We start from the raw sequence: 17,008 nt of genomic DNA on the forward strand, positions 1-17,008 counted from the left end.
CCGATGGAACTGATGCGAGCTCAGGGTCAAACAAGATGCAGAGGCTGCACATCTGCAAATCAGTTTGAGCAACCAGCCATCGAGGGAGGTAGAATTGATACATGAGATGCAAAGCTTCTTGACAGGAGTGGAATTACCTAATGTGCGACCTTTGTGCATGTGCAGCTACTTCAAAGACATGTTTGCAATGTTATCATTCTGATCATGGTCTTTCCTCAAGTGTCAAGGGCAAGTTCCATATAGGCTCAAAATAACAAAGCATACAGAAGGCCATTGGATGATTTTCTATTGGGCTTCGTGGGATCCTATTTCTTCCAGCACCAAACACACTGAGGTTGCTGCCAGTTACATGAGAACAAAGTAAACTTGCCAGATCTGCCAAGACCAACTGCTAGGAAGAACCGTTGTATCGATTGCACTAGCACACCACTAAACCCAACATAAAAACAGCTATTAGTGCAAGTTCTACACTGAAATTACATGGAATGTACAGCACAGAAACAGGCCATTCGGCCCAACAGTCTATGCCAGTGTTTGTGCTCCACACAAGCCTCCTCCCACCCTTCATCTAACCCCACCAATATGTCCTTCTGTTCCTTTCTCCCTCATGTATTGATCTAGCTTCCCCTTAAATGCATCTATGCTAGTTGCTTCAATTACTCCTTGTGCTGGCGAGTTCCACGTTCTCACCACTCTCTGGGTAAACAAGTTTCTCCTGAATTCCCTATTGGATTTATTAGTGACTCTTATATTTATGGCCCCAAGTTCTGGTCTCTCCCGCAAGTGGAAACATCTTCTCTACTTCTATCCTATCAAATGCAACACCAAACATTAACAAATTATTTTGATCATTTATGAGGTACTTTTGATGTAAGGTTTTGGATGTGCTATTTATTGGCTAGGAATTTAATGTATCTAATTTCAGAAAATATTATGTTTACCCAGTTCCTCCTAAAATATATCAACTACTGCCATTGCAAACCTACTGCAATATATAACAACTTTCTGAATGTAGGAGATACTGACTGCATACAAATGAATTGCGCTAATAATAGGTTTAGTTTTTTAGCACTTACTAATACTTAAAACATAAGGCTGCAGGATATAGGTATGTTTTATTAGACATGTACTGCCTTGCCTTTTAAGAGCTGAATTAACATCTAATTTCCTTCCTCAAATAAAGTGAAAGGTTAATTGTCCTAAGGGAGAAAACACAAATCACAAACGCCACCGTGAATACCATTTACAGTTTTATGTCTATAAACCTATCTTTTATTGAGCGCAATACAAATAAAGATAGATTCTCACTTCTCACTGGAAGCTATGTTGCACCCCCAATCTTGCATTTTAATTAAGTTTCATTTGTATTTAAAATACTCATCATGAATTTCACATGGTATGTAAAATAAATTGCTACACAACTCCCAACAAGATTAGCTGAAAATTGAATTCCCAAAAGCCTTAGGGAAACTATTGTTTTCTAGTTACTGCCAGTGGCCAGGACAACCTGCCAAAACATTTTAATTGGGCGTATCAGTCACTGGCAAATGTAGAAATGTCTCCAGGTAGATCAATGTAAATCTTTACAGAGAAATCAATTTTGTATACTGCGAAACAGCGGTTAGAATGTGGAACTTGCTACCACAAGGAGTAGTTGAAGCTAATAACATAGATGCATTTAAGGGGAAGCTGGATAAACACATGAGGGAGAAAGGAATAGAAGGACATGCTGATAGGGTTAGATGAAGTAGGGTGGGAGGAGACTCGTTTGGAGCATAAACACCAGCAGAGACTAGTTGGGTCAAATGGCCTGTTTCTGTGCTGTAAATTCTATGTAATCCATAAGAGCATGAGAGGCATGTGGACTTCATGTATATTCAAATCACAACTAATGGCACATGTTTGTGTAGCAACATACTGTGCCATAGATTGGAGAGCACAGGTTTGCACAAACTCCTTACATGGCGACACTTTGGGAATCTAAAGCCAGTTTGATTATATATTCTGAAATAACTGTTTAATTACAACTGTTATTCTGCAGCCATACTTAATTTAAACATGCAATTTATTGGATGTTTACCCACTGTTGTAGTATGAATGGAACTAATGTTAACGCAGAATTGAGCTGGCGGGATATCTGAAGAAACTGCCATTCCAGGAGGGTTCAAAACACTACAGAAAACTTGCCACAGTAAATCAACTTTTAGTAAGCAATCAATCTAGCTAAAGACTGTCATAATGATCACGCCCAACGAATTATATTATATATTGAGATGTTGGGACTCAAATGATTTATATGCATTTAAGTGAAGAGTATGAGAATATTACGGAAAAGGGAGCCAATATTTTATACAGCTGTTTTGCACACCTTTTTGAGCTGAACACACTGATGCATTGACACAATCTGTGAAAATGATTTGTTGTATCGGAAAGACATTGTTGAATTGCTTCTGCAAAATTATGGGGTGGTTCGACTGTTCTCTATCCCCAGGTACAAGGCTAGACCTATAGTGTGATATTAAGGATGCATCTGATGGCCAAAGTAAATGCGATGTCAAACGTGAAGTTATTTTTCTCACTGCTAGGAAGACGAAAGTCGAGACAGAGCAGTGGTCACAAATTAATACATTGATTAATTTTTGTATGATTACATTCCTGGAAGCACCTTGAGACGTTTTACTATGTTAAAGATGCTGTATGAATGCAAGTTGCTGTTGATTAAAATTGGAAGTAATCATCCGATAAGCCTTTGTAATCTTTACTTCATTCTATTGCAGGCATGGCACAAAACCTGTTTTCGCTGTGCTCTGTGTGGTAAGAGCCTAGAATCCACAACAGTCACAGACAAAGATGGAGAAATCTACTGTAAAGGTAAGGCCGAACATATACTTAGCTCCTTCTTGTGAAGGAGAAAACAAGTTGAAATAAGACAAGTTGAATGGTAGTCCGTTACAATTTGGTGCATTCAATAGATGAAACCTTTCAGGAGTCTGTCACCAACTAAAACATATTTGTATTGTTTGGAATTAGTAGATGGCAGGGGGGGGGGGATTTTTTTTTAAGTGTTTAGCTACAGTAAAGTACATCATTCAGTTTGTTGAAGGGTTTGAATTGAGCTAATCAGACCAACAAATAGAAATGCTGCCTTTGGCACCCACTGCATCTATCACTATGGGTGCAACATATGTCACCTGGAATTAAACAGTCATTTGTTATTGATCGTGAAGATGGAAGTCTAGAAATAGTTGAATCTTTCATAATGCATGCTAACGCTCCAGGGACGTACCGAGGGAGTGCCACATTGTTAAAGGTAGTGTCCGTCGGATGAGACCTTAAACTGAGGCTCTGTCTGCTGGTTCAGTTGGATGTTAAAGTTCCCATGGCATCATTTGCAGAAGAGCAGCAAATTTTCCTGCAGTCCTGGCGAGCATTCCTCTCAATCAACACTGCCAAAAATAGATCAACTAAATCATTCATCTCACTGCTGTTTGTGAGATTATGCTGAGTGCAAGATGGTTGCTGTGTTTACCCACAGAACAACACTGGTCGCATTTCAAAGTAATGAAGTGTTTTGGACATTTCTTAGAAATGTGATTAAGGCACTACATAAGTGCAAGTTAGTTCTTTATTTCAGCGCAAGATATCTAGAAAGCCATGATTGTTCTATGTGTATTAAACACTTTGTCTCCATAAACAAATGCTAAAACATTTGTAGCTTGTTTAACATCAAACAACCTCATGCTGTAACATTAAACCACATGTGCCAAATGATTATCTTGCCCATTTGTTATTATATTGTAATCAACTATTAAAATAATAAAGTATCCAGAGGTGGGATGAGCTCAGTGTTGCACTGACCCACATTACACAAGAACACAACTTTTGATCAGGAACAAAAACTGGCATTTATATAGCACCCTTAACGTCGTAAAACGTCTCATGGCGCTTCACAGGATTGTTCTCAAACAAAATTTGTTACAGGAAGTAGGATAATGAGTTCCATTTTATTTGTAAACAATTTTACAACACCAAGTTATAGTCCAACAAATTTATTTTAAATTCCACAAGCTTTCGGAGGCTTCCCCCTTCCTCAGGTGAACGGTGTGGAAATGAAATTTTCGAATCCTTCGCATTTTAAGATCACAGAACAATGCCTGGTGATTACTGCCCGTTGCCAAGGCAATCACAGTGAGCAGACAGAAAGGTGTCACCTAAAAAGGCCACCGAATATACAAACCCCCAAAAAAAGAGAGAGAGAGAGAGAGAGAAGGAAGACAGTCAATGACCCGTTATATTAAAAACAGATAACATTTGTTCGCTGGTGGGGTTACGTGTAGTGTGACATGAACCCAAGATCCTTGGCAACGGGCAGTAATCACCAGGCATTGTTCTGTGATTTTCAAATGCGAAGGATTCGAAAATTTCATTTCCACACCGTTCACATGAGGAAGGAAGAAGCCTCCGAAAGCTTGTGGAATTTAAAATAAATTTATTGGACTATAACTTGGTGTTGTAAAATTGTTTACAATTGTCAACCCCAGTCCATCACCGGCATCTCCACATCCATTTTATTTGTGTTACATTTCTGTCTGACACATATAGATGGATAGATAATCTAATAACAAACTGCTAGAGCCACACATCATCTTGTTGAAGTAGAATAGGATCAGAACAACCATATTAAATGCATTATATTTCAAATGATTTGTTCAACTGAACACATTTCTTTAATTCTCTTTTAAACGATTCAAAAAATGTTAAACTTATTCTTTCTTACTGTTACAGCTTGTTATGCGAGGAACTTTGGCCCTAAAGGAATTGGTCATGGACAGTCGGGTGGAGCATTACCCAGCACAGATTAAAAAAAAATTATCTGGCACAGTCAAAGATGCATTTGATTCCACGGTTCCCCATCTGAACAATCACATACCTCTGTCATTTCACATCACTACTGCTCTCTGTAAAGCTGGAACAAATTTGTAGTGTGGCTATAATTCATAACCATCTTCATCCTTCAAAAGTCAGTCATATTCACAATAAAGCATTTCAAATATAGACTGTCCAAAAAAAGAAGCAATACTATAAACTATGAATAACAGCTACACCAGGCAACATCCAAAACTCTTTTTACAGACCCACTAATGTAATGATAAATTGTTTAAAGGTATCTCTTCATTTCTACACTGCATAGAATTGAGTACTGTATGATTAAAATGCCTTACCATGCACATTTGGTTGCCACTGCAAGCTTATAAAAGTACCTATTAATCAATGCTCTGTAACTCTAAATAAACTATTATTGGCATCTAAAGAATCCGACAGTATTCCTTGTAACTTATCCATTTTTCCTGGTTTTTAAATTATTTTTTCCCTTCTCTCCACAAGGCCTTTACCTTCCATGACCCTCATTTTGGCCAGAGAAGATAAAGGGCTAGGTTGCTGTTTTTCCATGGCTATCATAATGGATGTGCTTGGAGCTGAGCAAAATTGATGAAGCTTTTCAAAAAAAAATCCTAACAGATTTTTCACTTATAGGTTACCAGATATTTATTGGTGACAACTCCCGCCCCCCCCCCCCCCCCCCCCCCGGCCAACACACACACTTCTTGCTCTGGGCAGGGAGGGAGGTATGTGTGAAACTGTTTTGGTGGCAATGAGATTACTCTTATTCTGAGTAGGCTGCTCTCAACAGGGACAATGGTGAGGTGCTGCAGTAAGATCATTGGAGGAGGAAAAAAAACCACAGCCAGAGATCACTCTTCTGCTGGAAAGGGCGGGTATGTGAATGATAGGAGAGGACAGCAGTGAACTTGACTCCCCCAAGTATTGGCCTGTTATCAGTCACTGTTCAATTTTAAACCATTTTTTTAAAAAAATGGCCTCTTGGGAGAGGTCCCCAAGGCCTATGGAGTTGTACTTAAGGTGTCACCACCTTCTGGGGGGGCAGGGGGGGGGGGGGAATGGGAAAATTAGAATGGAAAAATAAAATAAGTGCACTGCAGCAGACAAACTGAAGTGACGGGCACCTCTCTACCTTCAGCATATTGATTTTCTACAATTTTATTTAGCACTACGGGATCTTTCAATCCTATCAGAGCTCTGTACATAAGTATTTGCAACTGCTGACTTCTGTTCCTTGGTCAAAAGGATAAGCATGTTCACAAAGTCTTCCTTCGATAAAATGATCATTAAAGTTGAGTTTTGTTTGCATTCCACAATTCAATTGTTTCAAACCTTTAAAATGAACTGTGGAAAAAAATTGGACTACAATGGTTCTTACTGATTTTATTCAATGGTTTTATCAGTGGATAGTACCAGTGGAATCATTATCTATGATTTATTTACAGTGGATTATTTCTGAACCCAGCACTATTAACATTTGGCCCTCACTACAGAGATGACTGTGTGAACATTCACATTGATGAGAGAACTGAGAAAACAACAAACTCTTCACAACATCTCCCACTACAAAAATATTAAACATTACCAACCTGCGAGATGTACCATTGGCTTCAGTAAATCAATGATCTTCTACTCTGTGCCTTTCACTCTCAACCTTACCTTTTATTTTTCTATTCTCTGCCAGTTATCTTCCCACCAATTGCTGTCAAAAACCTTTTATACTAAGGTGTGACACACTAAATCCCCCTCCCCTTCCAGTCCATCCCTCAAAATCTTCCCCCAGCTGCTTCTGGTTTTCACACTTCACTTGAATTAACTATTCCACAAGGCAAGGCCTGTCTTAAAATAAATTGTATGCTATATCCATTTACTATATACAAAAACTCAAACAGAATGCACTGTAATGCAGGCACCAGTATTGTTGAAGATTTGTATGTATTGTACTGATTGACAGTTAAATGTTTTATTCCTATTTCCTCACTGGTTTTAGCCCCTGCAGTCAATTAGCCACTCGTCACTCACTGCCTAGGCCTATCTTAAAAAGTCAACCCTTTCAAACTGTCACAAAGGAGGAGTAATAGATAATTTTCACAATTAATCAAACCTGTCAATCAAAATAGGGTTCAAAGGCATTAAGACTCCCTGACAAGTTTCCTGACTCAGTTTTTAATACCTGTAGGACAAAGCATCAGTGTCACAATGGGTGAGAATCTTCCTCTATGATGGAATGGTTGATAATGTTTGTGGCCTGCAATATTCTTCAGGGATTTGGATCTGTTTCACCTCACTCACAAAGGTGGGTTGTTTTCAGCCAGCGGATACTGAAAACCATTTTTAAGTTGTTACACTGCTAATAATGGCAGATTCGCATGAAAATACATAGTATGGAGATTCTTCTGTGTTTCAGGACAGACCTCAGACCGTTGCAACACATCCATGGACATCTGAACAGTATATCACTTCCAGATCTAGGACTATAGGGAATAATGGTTAAATCAGCATGGTTAAATACATATTTAATAAAAACAGGGCTCCTCTAGTACCTTAGTAGATAACTGCACCATGTAGCACTGAGTCATAAAGACCAACATGATCCCAGGTTTGATCCTTCATTTTAGCTAATTTCAGCTATGGTGCGATAGAGATGGTATAGTGCAGCTTGGCTGATTGGTAGCACTTTTGCTTGAGTTAGAAGGGTGTTGGTTCAAGAACCACTCTAAGACATGTGTACGTAATTTGAGCAAGCAATCAGAGCACAGAAGGAGGCCATTCAGCCCAATGCAGTCCTGAGGGAATGCTGCACTGTTGAACGTGGCATCTTTAAGCTAGAGTCCTGCCTGTTCAGATAGATGCGAATGATCCCAAGATAGTTTTTTTTTTGAAAAACAGGAAATTCTCCTGTTCCGAGTCAACATTTGTCCCTCAAACACCACCATCTCATTGCTGTTTGTGGTACCTTGCTATGTGCGAATTGGCTGCCGTGTTTGCCACATAACAGTGACTACACTTCAAACCAAATTTATTAGCTGCAAAACACTTTGGGATATCCTGTGGATATGATGTAAAAGCCATTATATGAATACAAGTTCTTTCTTACAGTTGATCTCATGTCATCTTTGGCAGGGGAGGCAGATATTATTTGTGAACTGCCTGAGTTTTACTCTTGTGGTTTATCTCAATTAGTCTAGCTATGTAATCATTTTCCATTACTTGTTATTTTTAATCGTAGTGGAGCTCCTGTGGCTTTGGAGCTGTGCAGTTGTGATGTTTAGCCGTTAAAGGCGGGGGCCAAGTTAAGGCCACTGTTTTAAATTGTAAATCCAGAAATTATAGTTGCTTATAAATTGGCACGGTCAATCAGATGCCAGTTATTATTCCTTGTAACTTTCAGCCTCTTGGTCCATATCTGCCTTTTTTTAAAAAAGATTATTTTGCTTCTGTTACAATGTATGGTATTTAGTGTGTGATAGCTGCATGAGGCTTATATACCTATCATATATTAAGAGCATTGTGTATAGCATCAACTTCCTGCAAATGTCACACTGCAACCGACAAACTTTAGGGTATTGTCTGAGCAATGCCATAGGAATTCTGCTGGTATTGTATATGATGGAACAGACCAGTGATATGTCCTTATTTTGATTGACCTTTTACATATTGTGATGTATGATTAATCAGAAAACTGCATTCTTACTCATTCTTCCTATTGTATGTAACTAGAATGATAAATGGTACAGGCAAACTCTACTCCGTAATCTTCTGATCAAAAGACCTTCTGAGTTCAGAGTTCAGTCACTTACAAGTCTATTTAAAACACATGCCATTATTCTCCAAAACTGATTATCACCGATAGAGGGAAAAGTTATGGTGGCCATTATTTCATAGGCACTTATTTAATCAAAACATGTACTTAATTAGTCCTGTAACAGCACAATACATCACACCACCAAGGCTTTGCTGCACTTAAAGCAATAAACATGTGGCTTTCTGTTGACTTATTTTGGTCCAGTATCTTGTACTCATATTTTCTGTAAAATTCATTAGTTTGCTACTTCATTTTGATATTTGGTTAATTAACTATTCTATTACAAAGGCTTTTGACATAACACCAATAAAGAGCACTTTCAGAATTGACGAACACAACCAATGTGTTCCCTTCCTCAAAGACAGTTCATGGATTTGTGAAATAAAGCCTTAACATAAAACAGTAGTCATAAATAAATTTTCTTCTTCACAGCACCTAAATTAAAATTACCTACAGGTACTGCTATCAGTTTATAACGTTTGAATATGACTCAAGGTTATGTACCTTGTGTGAATGTGCTGCTGCCACCCTGTGTCTGCTCTGGACCTGAAGTATGTTAAATTACTGTACAAATATAATTGTAAACAATTTTACAACACCAAGTTATAGTCCAGCAATTTTATTTTAAATTCAAGTGAATTTAAAATAAAATTGCTGGACTATAACTTGGTGTTGTAAAATTGTTTACAATTGTCAACCCCAGTTCATCACTGGCATCTCCACATCATGTACAAATATATGCAACGATGCTTTTGCTGCACCGTTCTGTGAATGCTGTGGAGACTGCAGCGGTTCAAGAAGGCAGCTCACCACCACCTTCTAAGGGCAATTAGTGATGGGCAATAAATGCTGGCTTTGTTAACAACACCCACATCCCACGAACGAATAAAAAAACATATACCACTGCTGAATCAACATGAAAACCAGTGTAAAATGTCTTTTTTGCAATTTTTTTCAAATTTAAAAATGTCATACTGGAACTATTAATTGTTAAATGTTTGCTGGTTTTCTATTTCAACTTGTAACATATGTGGAAGCTATCAGTTGCATATGGAATGATGTTTCTGCATATCACTGCCTTTGAGGGGGTAAGTAGGGTAGGAAGAAAATTGAAAGGAAAAATAGTATCTGTATGTTTGCTTTCTTAAGCGTATGTTAGCTATCTTAAGCGTATGTTAAGTGTCTGCATAACCTGCAACTTTCCCAAACTCCCACTTCTCCACCTAACCATGCCCTTTTCCTTCCTGGTCTTTGCAGTTTCTGCCTCCGCTCATTTATTTGTTCCATGAAACCCATACTGATCAAAGTCATTAACATCCTGTGTGACTATGACCATGTCTCCTTATCTCTCCACAACCTCCACCACAGTTGATAACTCAAATCTCCTCCAAAGTTTCTCCGCTTTAGTCTACCTCCATCACACTTGTTCCTTGGTTTCACTATTACTCAAGAACACAGGCACTAGATTGCTATCAATTGCTACTCCTCTGCTTGCATAGTTACTCATTGTACCCAGGGGGTTCATCTTTTGCCCACTCCTCTTCACAATCTACATGCTATACTTTGGTAGGAGGTATGGGGTTAGCTTCTCTACATTTGCTGTACTTTGCTACTTTCTCTATTGACCCAAAGATTGTTACCGTGCTCTCAAATCCTGAATGAACTGAAATCTCCTCCAGATGAACATTGGCAAATGGGGTCCAAATTTGACCGCTGTATGCACCTTCAAGCCTTGACTCAAATCCACAACCCTTCCAGACTATCGTCTCAAGCTGTCAGAAAGCTCATAACCTTGATGTCCTTCTCAACATCCTCCCTCACATTCACTATTACCAAAGCTAATTTCTTCCACCTCAACTCCATTTCTCCCCTTACTTAGTCCAAACCTTCATCACCTAGTCTTGACATCGACACTGCATTAATGCCCTTCCTCTCAGCAACCCTTCGCAAGCTTCAACTCATTCAAAAGACCACAGCCCTCATCCTTCCCTGCACGCTCACATTTCTATCAACCCTGTCCTCTTCAAGCTCCTTATGCAAGAGCATGTCAATTTCAAAATTCTCATCCTAGTCTTCAATCTGTCCGTGGCCTCACTGACTACCTTAGTGACTTCCTCACATATATGCTCCATGCTTTGCTCCTTTGACTCCTCCATTGTTCAGCTAAACTGTTCCTATCCTCTGGAATTCTCCACCTTGCCACCTCCCTCCTTGCTTTCAACCCCCTGCGCCTAATTCAAAACCCTACTCTTTGTGTCTTCAGTTTCCTATCCTAGCATCTCTATTGTCCTTGCTTGGTGTCCATTGTTTTCCCTTCCAGATTATTGTAAAATGTTCCAAGACATCCCCCTGCCCGAAAGGAGTGCTATATAAATACAAATTTTTATAGCAGATGTGTGCCAACAACACTAATTTGCCCATAATAATTCAGTATTAATTGACAGTGAATGAGAAGTAGGATGGCTGGTGCAAAGAGTAAGAGTTTGGGGTCAAAGAGTATTCCATTCTTCAGCATCCTTTATATTGAACACACACACAAAAATGGAAAACAAAATAAATGGGGGCTCTCTAAGATTACAATCCAAACACCTCCTAGGAAATATCTGCACCTGCCAGCTCCTGAAATCATTTCCCACAGAGTTTGGATGAGAATTCCACATTATGCCTTACTATTACGCAATGATTTGTTTTCTGTGAGTCACAGCAATCTTCAACAATTATTTTGATTATATCACATCTGTTTTGTTCTTGTAATTTTAATTTATTTTATTGAATAAGTTTGATGGCATCTTCATTTAGTGGGAAAAAACAGATGTTGCTGTCAGTCAGTGAGAAGTTAGTCCAATTATAAATCGCAACCATTCTGATTCGTAACTTCATAGAAGGGAAATCCATAATACAAAAGTGAGCAATTATTGTCTGGCAAGCTAAGGGGTGGTGGGGGGGGGGTTGTTGGGACATGGGTTTTAATGTTGCAAATGTATTTGAAGGGACATTAAGATGAAGAAAATGGCAACCACCATCTCTGCTTTGGTTGGTCCTGCAGTTGATGTAAAGACAAATAAAAGCCACAGTATAAAATCACAGCATGTTACCTGTTGCCTAGTTTGGACTGAACACACACAAGCTGAAAAAAAAACAGCAACAGTGAATTGTTTTGTTTTTGCACACTGCATTAATAGGATTGTTGATTCTAACACAATTCTCTAGAACGGGTCGTAAGAGATCTGAAATCTCCAAAGCTTTGGCAGGTGATCATCGTTTTAGAACACTTCAATCTTATCCTACAAAAATATGAATGTCAACAGGAAAGGTGATCCAGAGATAAACCATGAACATACAAGGGATAACATATTACATGACTTGCTCATAATCTGCAATTAGCATTCGGGCTCACAAATGTAAGCCACATAATGCCATAGAATGAGGAAATAACTTGATTTACTGAGTTAAATTGAGAATGGGAAAAGGAGGGAGATTCCCATACTCACCCATTCCCACAAAAGCCAAAATTTAAAAATTCTCAATGCAAAAAAGGAAAATTAAATTTTAAAAATTGAAAAATCTTAATATAACATGGAAAACAATTAAGTAATTCCAAGAGTAACTGGAAATGATCACAACCAGAAAACCCACAAAAATGGAAACATCTTAGAAAATTGATAAATGCAAACAAATCCATGCAAATGTGAAAGATCTTTATTTCCCTGTCTGAAATAAACTAATGAGTACCCACTAAGCTCAAAAACACAATAACTCACTGTGTTGACATTATGTTAGGTGTAAGCTCTGGGGGAGAGCTTGCTATGGTTTTTTTGTGGGGATGGGGTTAGAGGAACACTGCCAGTGTGTGGGCTCACAATTCCATCAGTTACTTCAGTGATGCAGCATCACCAGTTGGAGCAAGTATACAGGCCTTTACAGTGACAGTATTAGGAAAAGGACGGGTTTTTCCTTGGCCATGCTGCTAAGTTGTTTGGGAAAAAATGTTTTGCATTGCATAAATCTTCCCAGTTTTGGACAAATGCTGTACCCAGTGCAAGCTCTTCAATAATGTCTTGGACCCTGCTATACGTTTTAGGCAGAGATACAGTGAGGAAGGTGCCCTGACAATAAGGATCCAGCTCTATGAGGGAAGCTGGTAAGGGGACCAAACAATTCTTGCACTATCTTCGGATGCCATAACAGGTGCACTTTGGGAAGATATTTTTGATGCAAATCAGTGGTTGGGCACAAAGTTCTGAAAATAAACAAGTAGCTGAGTCCTATTACCAGAAGTTCACAAAGGTTTTGAACAGCAAATTAAAATGATCTGATGAAAGCAGCATATAGGGTTCCATAGCATTGTAGATTTGTACACTGTCGAGTGCTAAACTAGGACACAAATAATTATTGGTTTTACAACATGCAACTTTTCTCCATTTTTCCTACAAGTATCCCTCCTCAGTCAATTAAGCAGGGTAGTCCAGGATTTGGATATAGTCTTTTGGTCAAGTAGCCAAGAGGCAGAATTGGGTGTTGCATGAATGGCCTACATCATTTCGATGGCTTAGAGTGGTGAAACACTGTGAAAGTAGCTCAATTGTAAATGGCAGTCAAAACTAACATTTGAACTCTCTTATTTGATACACCTCAATGTTACAGCACTGTATCCAACTAGCAATTCTTTTTGTTTTATAACATTACCACTTGAGACCTGCAGTAACCACCGTTGCATCAAAATTTTAAAAAATGTATTGAGATTGCAATCTTTTTATTTCTATACTATGAATTATGAAACATTCTAAGGCTGTCTACATTGATCTAGTTCTATGTAATTTTATTCATTACAAATTATTGACAGAAAACCATTCTTAAAGCTTTAAGGAACACTTTAAATGCTTGAATGTTATTCCAGTCAGTTTTGTAGCATCTCAAAAGTGCACTGCTATTACAGTCATGAAGACAACTTCAAGTAAATATAGATATAAAATTGCTGAGTACAGCAATTGCATCCCTGAAGTGCAGCCATTAACAAAGCAGTTGGATGTAGTTCCAGACAGTATTAAGTCTTTGCAGACAGCAATTAAATTTTGATATGATGTGTCATGCCTGATTACACCAATTAGACTCAGCTTTTGCATAGCCAACAGATGTTTATCTATAATTCAAAGTGAGGTGCTCAGTCTAATTAACAGACACTGTTTTAGGACAGATTCCATTTCAGACGTTTGCTTTCATCTGATGTCTTCAATTATGCAAAATGAGTCTGACACCCTCACGCAATCTGCAAAATCTCTGTAACCTCCTCCAGCCCGACAACCCTCCGAGATCTCTGCGTTCCTCCAATTCTGGCCTCTTTTGCATTCCTGATTTCCTGCGAACCATCACGCTTCAGTTGCTCTGGAATTCCCTCCCTAAATCTCCCCACCTTTAAGGTGCTCCTTAAAACCTACCTCACTGACCAAGCTTTTGGTCACCTGCCCTAATAGCTCCTTATGTGGCTCGGTGTTAAATTTTGTCTGATAACGCTCCTGTGAAACACCTTGGGACATTTACTACTTTAAAGGCACTATATAAATGTTGTTGTAGATCATCGAAGCACAGGTGTTTTGCAACAGTACATGAACTTCTAGATCTGTATTACTTTTTAAAAAAAAAGCTGTTCTGACTCAGTTTGCTAGGAAAAAAATGTTCAAAAGTGCTCAATAATGACCATATAGCTTGGCTCCAAGTAGCTTGTTGAGTTAATTTTTGTATCACTCCTGTAAAGACTATTTCCTTTGTTTATCAAAATAAATCAGCTTTAGGACTGGTAACCCAAATACTTAAAGTTATCAGAGCAAATCTGACAATACTTAACTCACATTCCATGTTCTAACATATGACAGAAAGAGTAGACTTGGTTCTCAAGCAAATTTAAAAGTAGTAGTTATTTTGAAGTAGAATTATAATAGGTCAGATACTTACAGGCAATTACAGTTAAAAATATATATTTTGTTAAAACAAATTAAATGATGACATGGAACAACAGCTGTAAAACTAACTCTTTACTATATAAATACCTGCAAATTTTCAAATGGGTTCATTTAGTCGGGTTGCCAACACTCCAGGAATGTCTTGGAGTCTCCAGGAATTAAAGATTTATCGCTTGGACACTGCCATGAGCAGCCCGGGAGAAAAATCGTGGGGGCATGAAAAGAAGTGTTTTTTTCATTTTCTTTGAACACTTCAGTTTGTTATAAAAATAATGGAAAATGGGGGATAAAAAAAGGCTGTTTGACTGGACAAGGAGGCAAGAGGTCATGTGATGAAACCTCCAGGAATGCATCCAACCAGAGTCGGCAACCTGAATCACAGATAAAGCTGGACAAGCTTTGAAATTAAAGCAGTCATTTCGTCCTGAGCAAGAAACTACAACAAACTCTGTAAAATGAACATTTTGTTTTACAAAAGTATATAATTTTATATAATTGAAAGTACCAATTTGATTTTAACAATGCTATTTTATATATGTGGATTTGACCAACATTTTATTACCAAATGGTGCTTTCTTTGGAGGAAAGTTTCCCATTCAGTTCAGTAATGAGGTCAAGCACATGACTCAAAACATTTAAAAATATCACAATTCAAGTTATTGAAATCACATATCACCTGAGATGCTCCAGAATTCTACAGGAGGCAATACATTCATCTGCTTTTATTGTCCACAACAAATAAACAAAAAAATTATACACATCAATCCATTATTAAACTGTTACAATTTAACCACACGCTTCTCATACAAACTGAAATTCATGTGCCCGTGGCTGCTCAAAACCCATGCTGTACTGTCGAGTCCAGTCAATTTGATTTGGCTTAAACAGACCAAAGCAGCGGCACTGGAAGAAGTCCACCAGATTCTGGAAACAGCCACGACTGCAATAAATGAGTAACATCTTTAAGAATACAGCGCTCGTGTTGCTTATAAGAACTATGATTTAATTGCAAAAATGTTACCCTTCCCTTCCCCCACGCACCATGGCTCAGCTGAGGTAGTATTGGATCTACCAGGCATCCAGCTTGTTCATGAAATGCTTTTATGTTTCACGTTATCTTATTCGACCCTTTTCAGTGTACATAGTGCTGTAGTGATTGTGATTACTCTACTGCAACTATAAACGCTCATTCTCTGATACACAATATAACACTGCCACTGCTGTCTTTTATTTTGGCTAGCATGGTTGTACATTCCTTTATCTTTATCGTATGATTAAAAAAATGCTGACCAGATATATACATGCTGGATCACCCGAGCTAAGCTCAGGACCCCTAGAATTCTGTCAGTTCAAGAGCAATTTCTACAGATTGGGTGGCAGCTCGATCAAGTTTCTGAGCCACATTACTAAGAGTTCTAAACATATTATAGGTTTTGAACAAAATTCAACAGCACGAATTTCTAGATTAAAAAGCACGAGTTTTAGGTGAAAGCACTTGATCTATAAATTTACAATAATTGATGAGACGAAGAGACAGAGCAGCAGAGCGCGAGCTGTAACACAGCAACAAAGCTGGACAACCAGCCAGTCAGCCTGCAGCAGCATTCAGCCAAGAGTAGCCAGCTATACACCAGAAGCCATGCAGTCAGCAATAACTAGCCAGAAATGGTAGATGGCCAAGCTGGCAGAAAGAGGAGAGCCAGCAGTGCTGGTTTATTGAGCTTCTCAGCTTGGCTCAGGTGGTGGCACTCTTGCCTCCAAGTCAGAAGCAGGTTAAAGCTCCATTCCAGGACTTGAGCAGATAATTGAGGCTGATGCGTCAGTGCAATTGCCAGAGGTACAATCTTCCTTTGGATGAGACATTAAACAGAGAATCGATCTGCCTTTTCCAGTGGTTCAGGAAGATGTTATCGATCCAATGACACTATTCAGAGAATAGCAGGGAGGAGCATAGGAACAATGGACATATGAGGAGAGGTTGAGTAGATTGGGACTCTGCTCATTGGGGTTCAGAAGAATGAGGGGCGATCTTATTGAAACATATAAGATTGTGAAGGGGCTTGATCGGGTGGATGCGGTAAGGATGGTCCCAAGGATGGGTGAAACTAGAAGTAGGGGGCATAATCTTAGAATAAGGGGCTGCTCTTTCAAAACTGAGATGAGGAGAAACTTCTTCACTCAGAGGGCGGTAGGTCTGTGGAATTTGCTGCCCCAGGAAGCTGTGGAAGCTACATCATCAAATAAATTTTAAACAGAAATCGACAGTTTCCTAGAAGTAAAGGGAATTTGGGGTTACGGGGAGCGGGCAGGAAATTGGACATGAATTTAGATTTGAGATTAGGAT

The 17,008-nt window shown here is 38.7% G+C and overlaps 2 protein-coding genes across 5 annotated transcripts in view; one reads left to right on the forward strand and one right to left on the reverse strand.

The window, feature by feature from the left end:
- The window catches only part of csrp3 (cysteine and glycine-rich protein 3 (cardiac LIM protein)), a 40,586-nt gene extending 31,690 nt beyond the window's left edge, over positions 1-8,896 (forward strand). For all 4 annotated transcript variants that reach the window (XM_067994112.1, XM_067994113.1, XM_067994111.1 and 1 more), the window contains exons 5-6: positions 2,778-2,871; positions 4,786-8,896. In XM_067994112.1, the coding sequence (XP_067850213.1) occupies positions 2,778-2,871; positions 4,786-4,862 (171 nt within the window). In that variant the 3' untranslated portion in view covers positions 4,863-8,896. The remainder of the gene's footprint in view (positions 1-2,777; positions 2,872-4,785) is intronic.
- A 6,475-nt stretch (positions 8,897-15,371) lies between these two features.
- The window catches only part of LOC137328036 (palmitoyltransferase ZDHHC13-like), a 51,623-nt gene continuing 49,986 nt past the window's right edge, over positions 15,372-17,008 (reverse strand). The window contains exon 17 of the mRNA XM_067994122.1: positions 15,372-15,604. Coding sequence (XP_067850223.1) covers positions 15,466-15,604 — 139 coding nt within the window. The 3' untranslated portion in view covers positions 15,372-15,465. The remainder of the gene's footprint in view (positions 15,605-17,008) is intronic.

Source organism: Heptranchias perlo, chromosome 12, assembly GCF_035084215.1.
Source record: "Heptranchias perlo isolate sHepPer1 chromosome 12, sHepPer1.hap1, whole genome shotgun sequence".
Classification (NCBI taxonomy): domain Eukaryota; kingdom Metazoa; phylum Chordata; class Chondrichthyes; order Hexanchiformes; family Hexanchidae; genus Heptranchias; species Heptranchias perlo.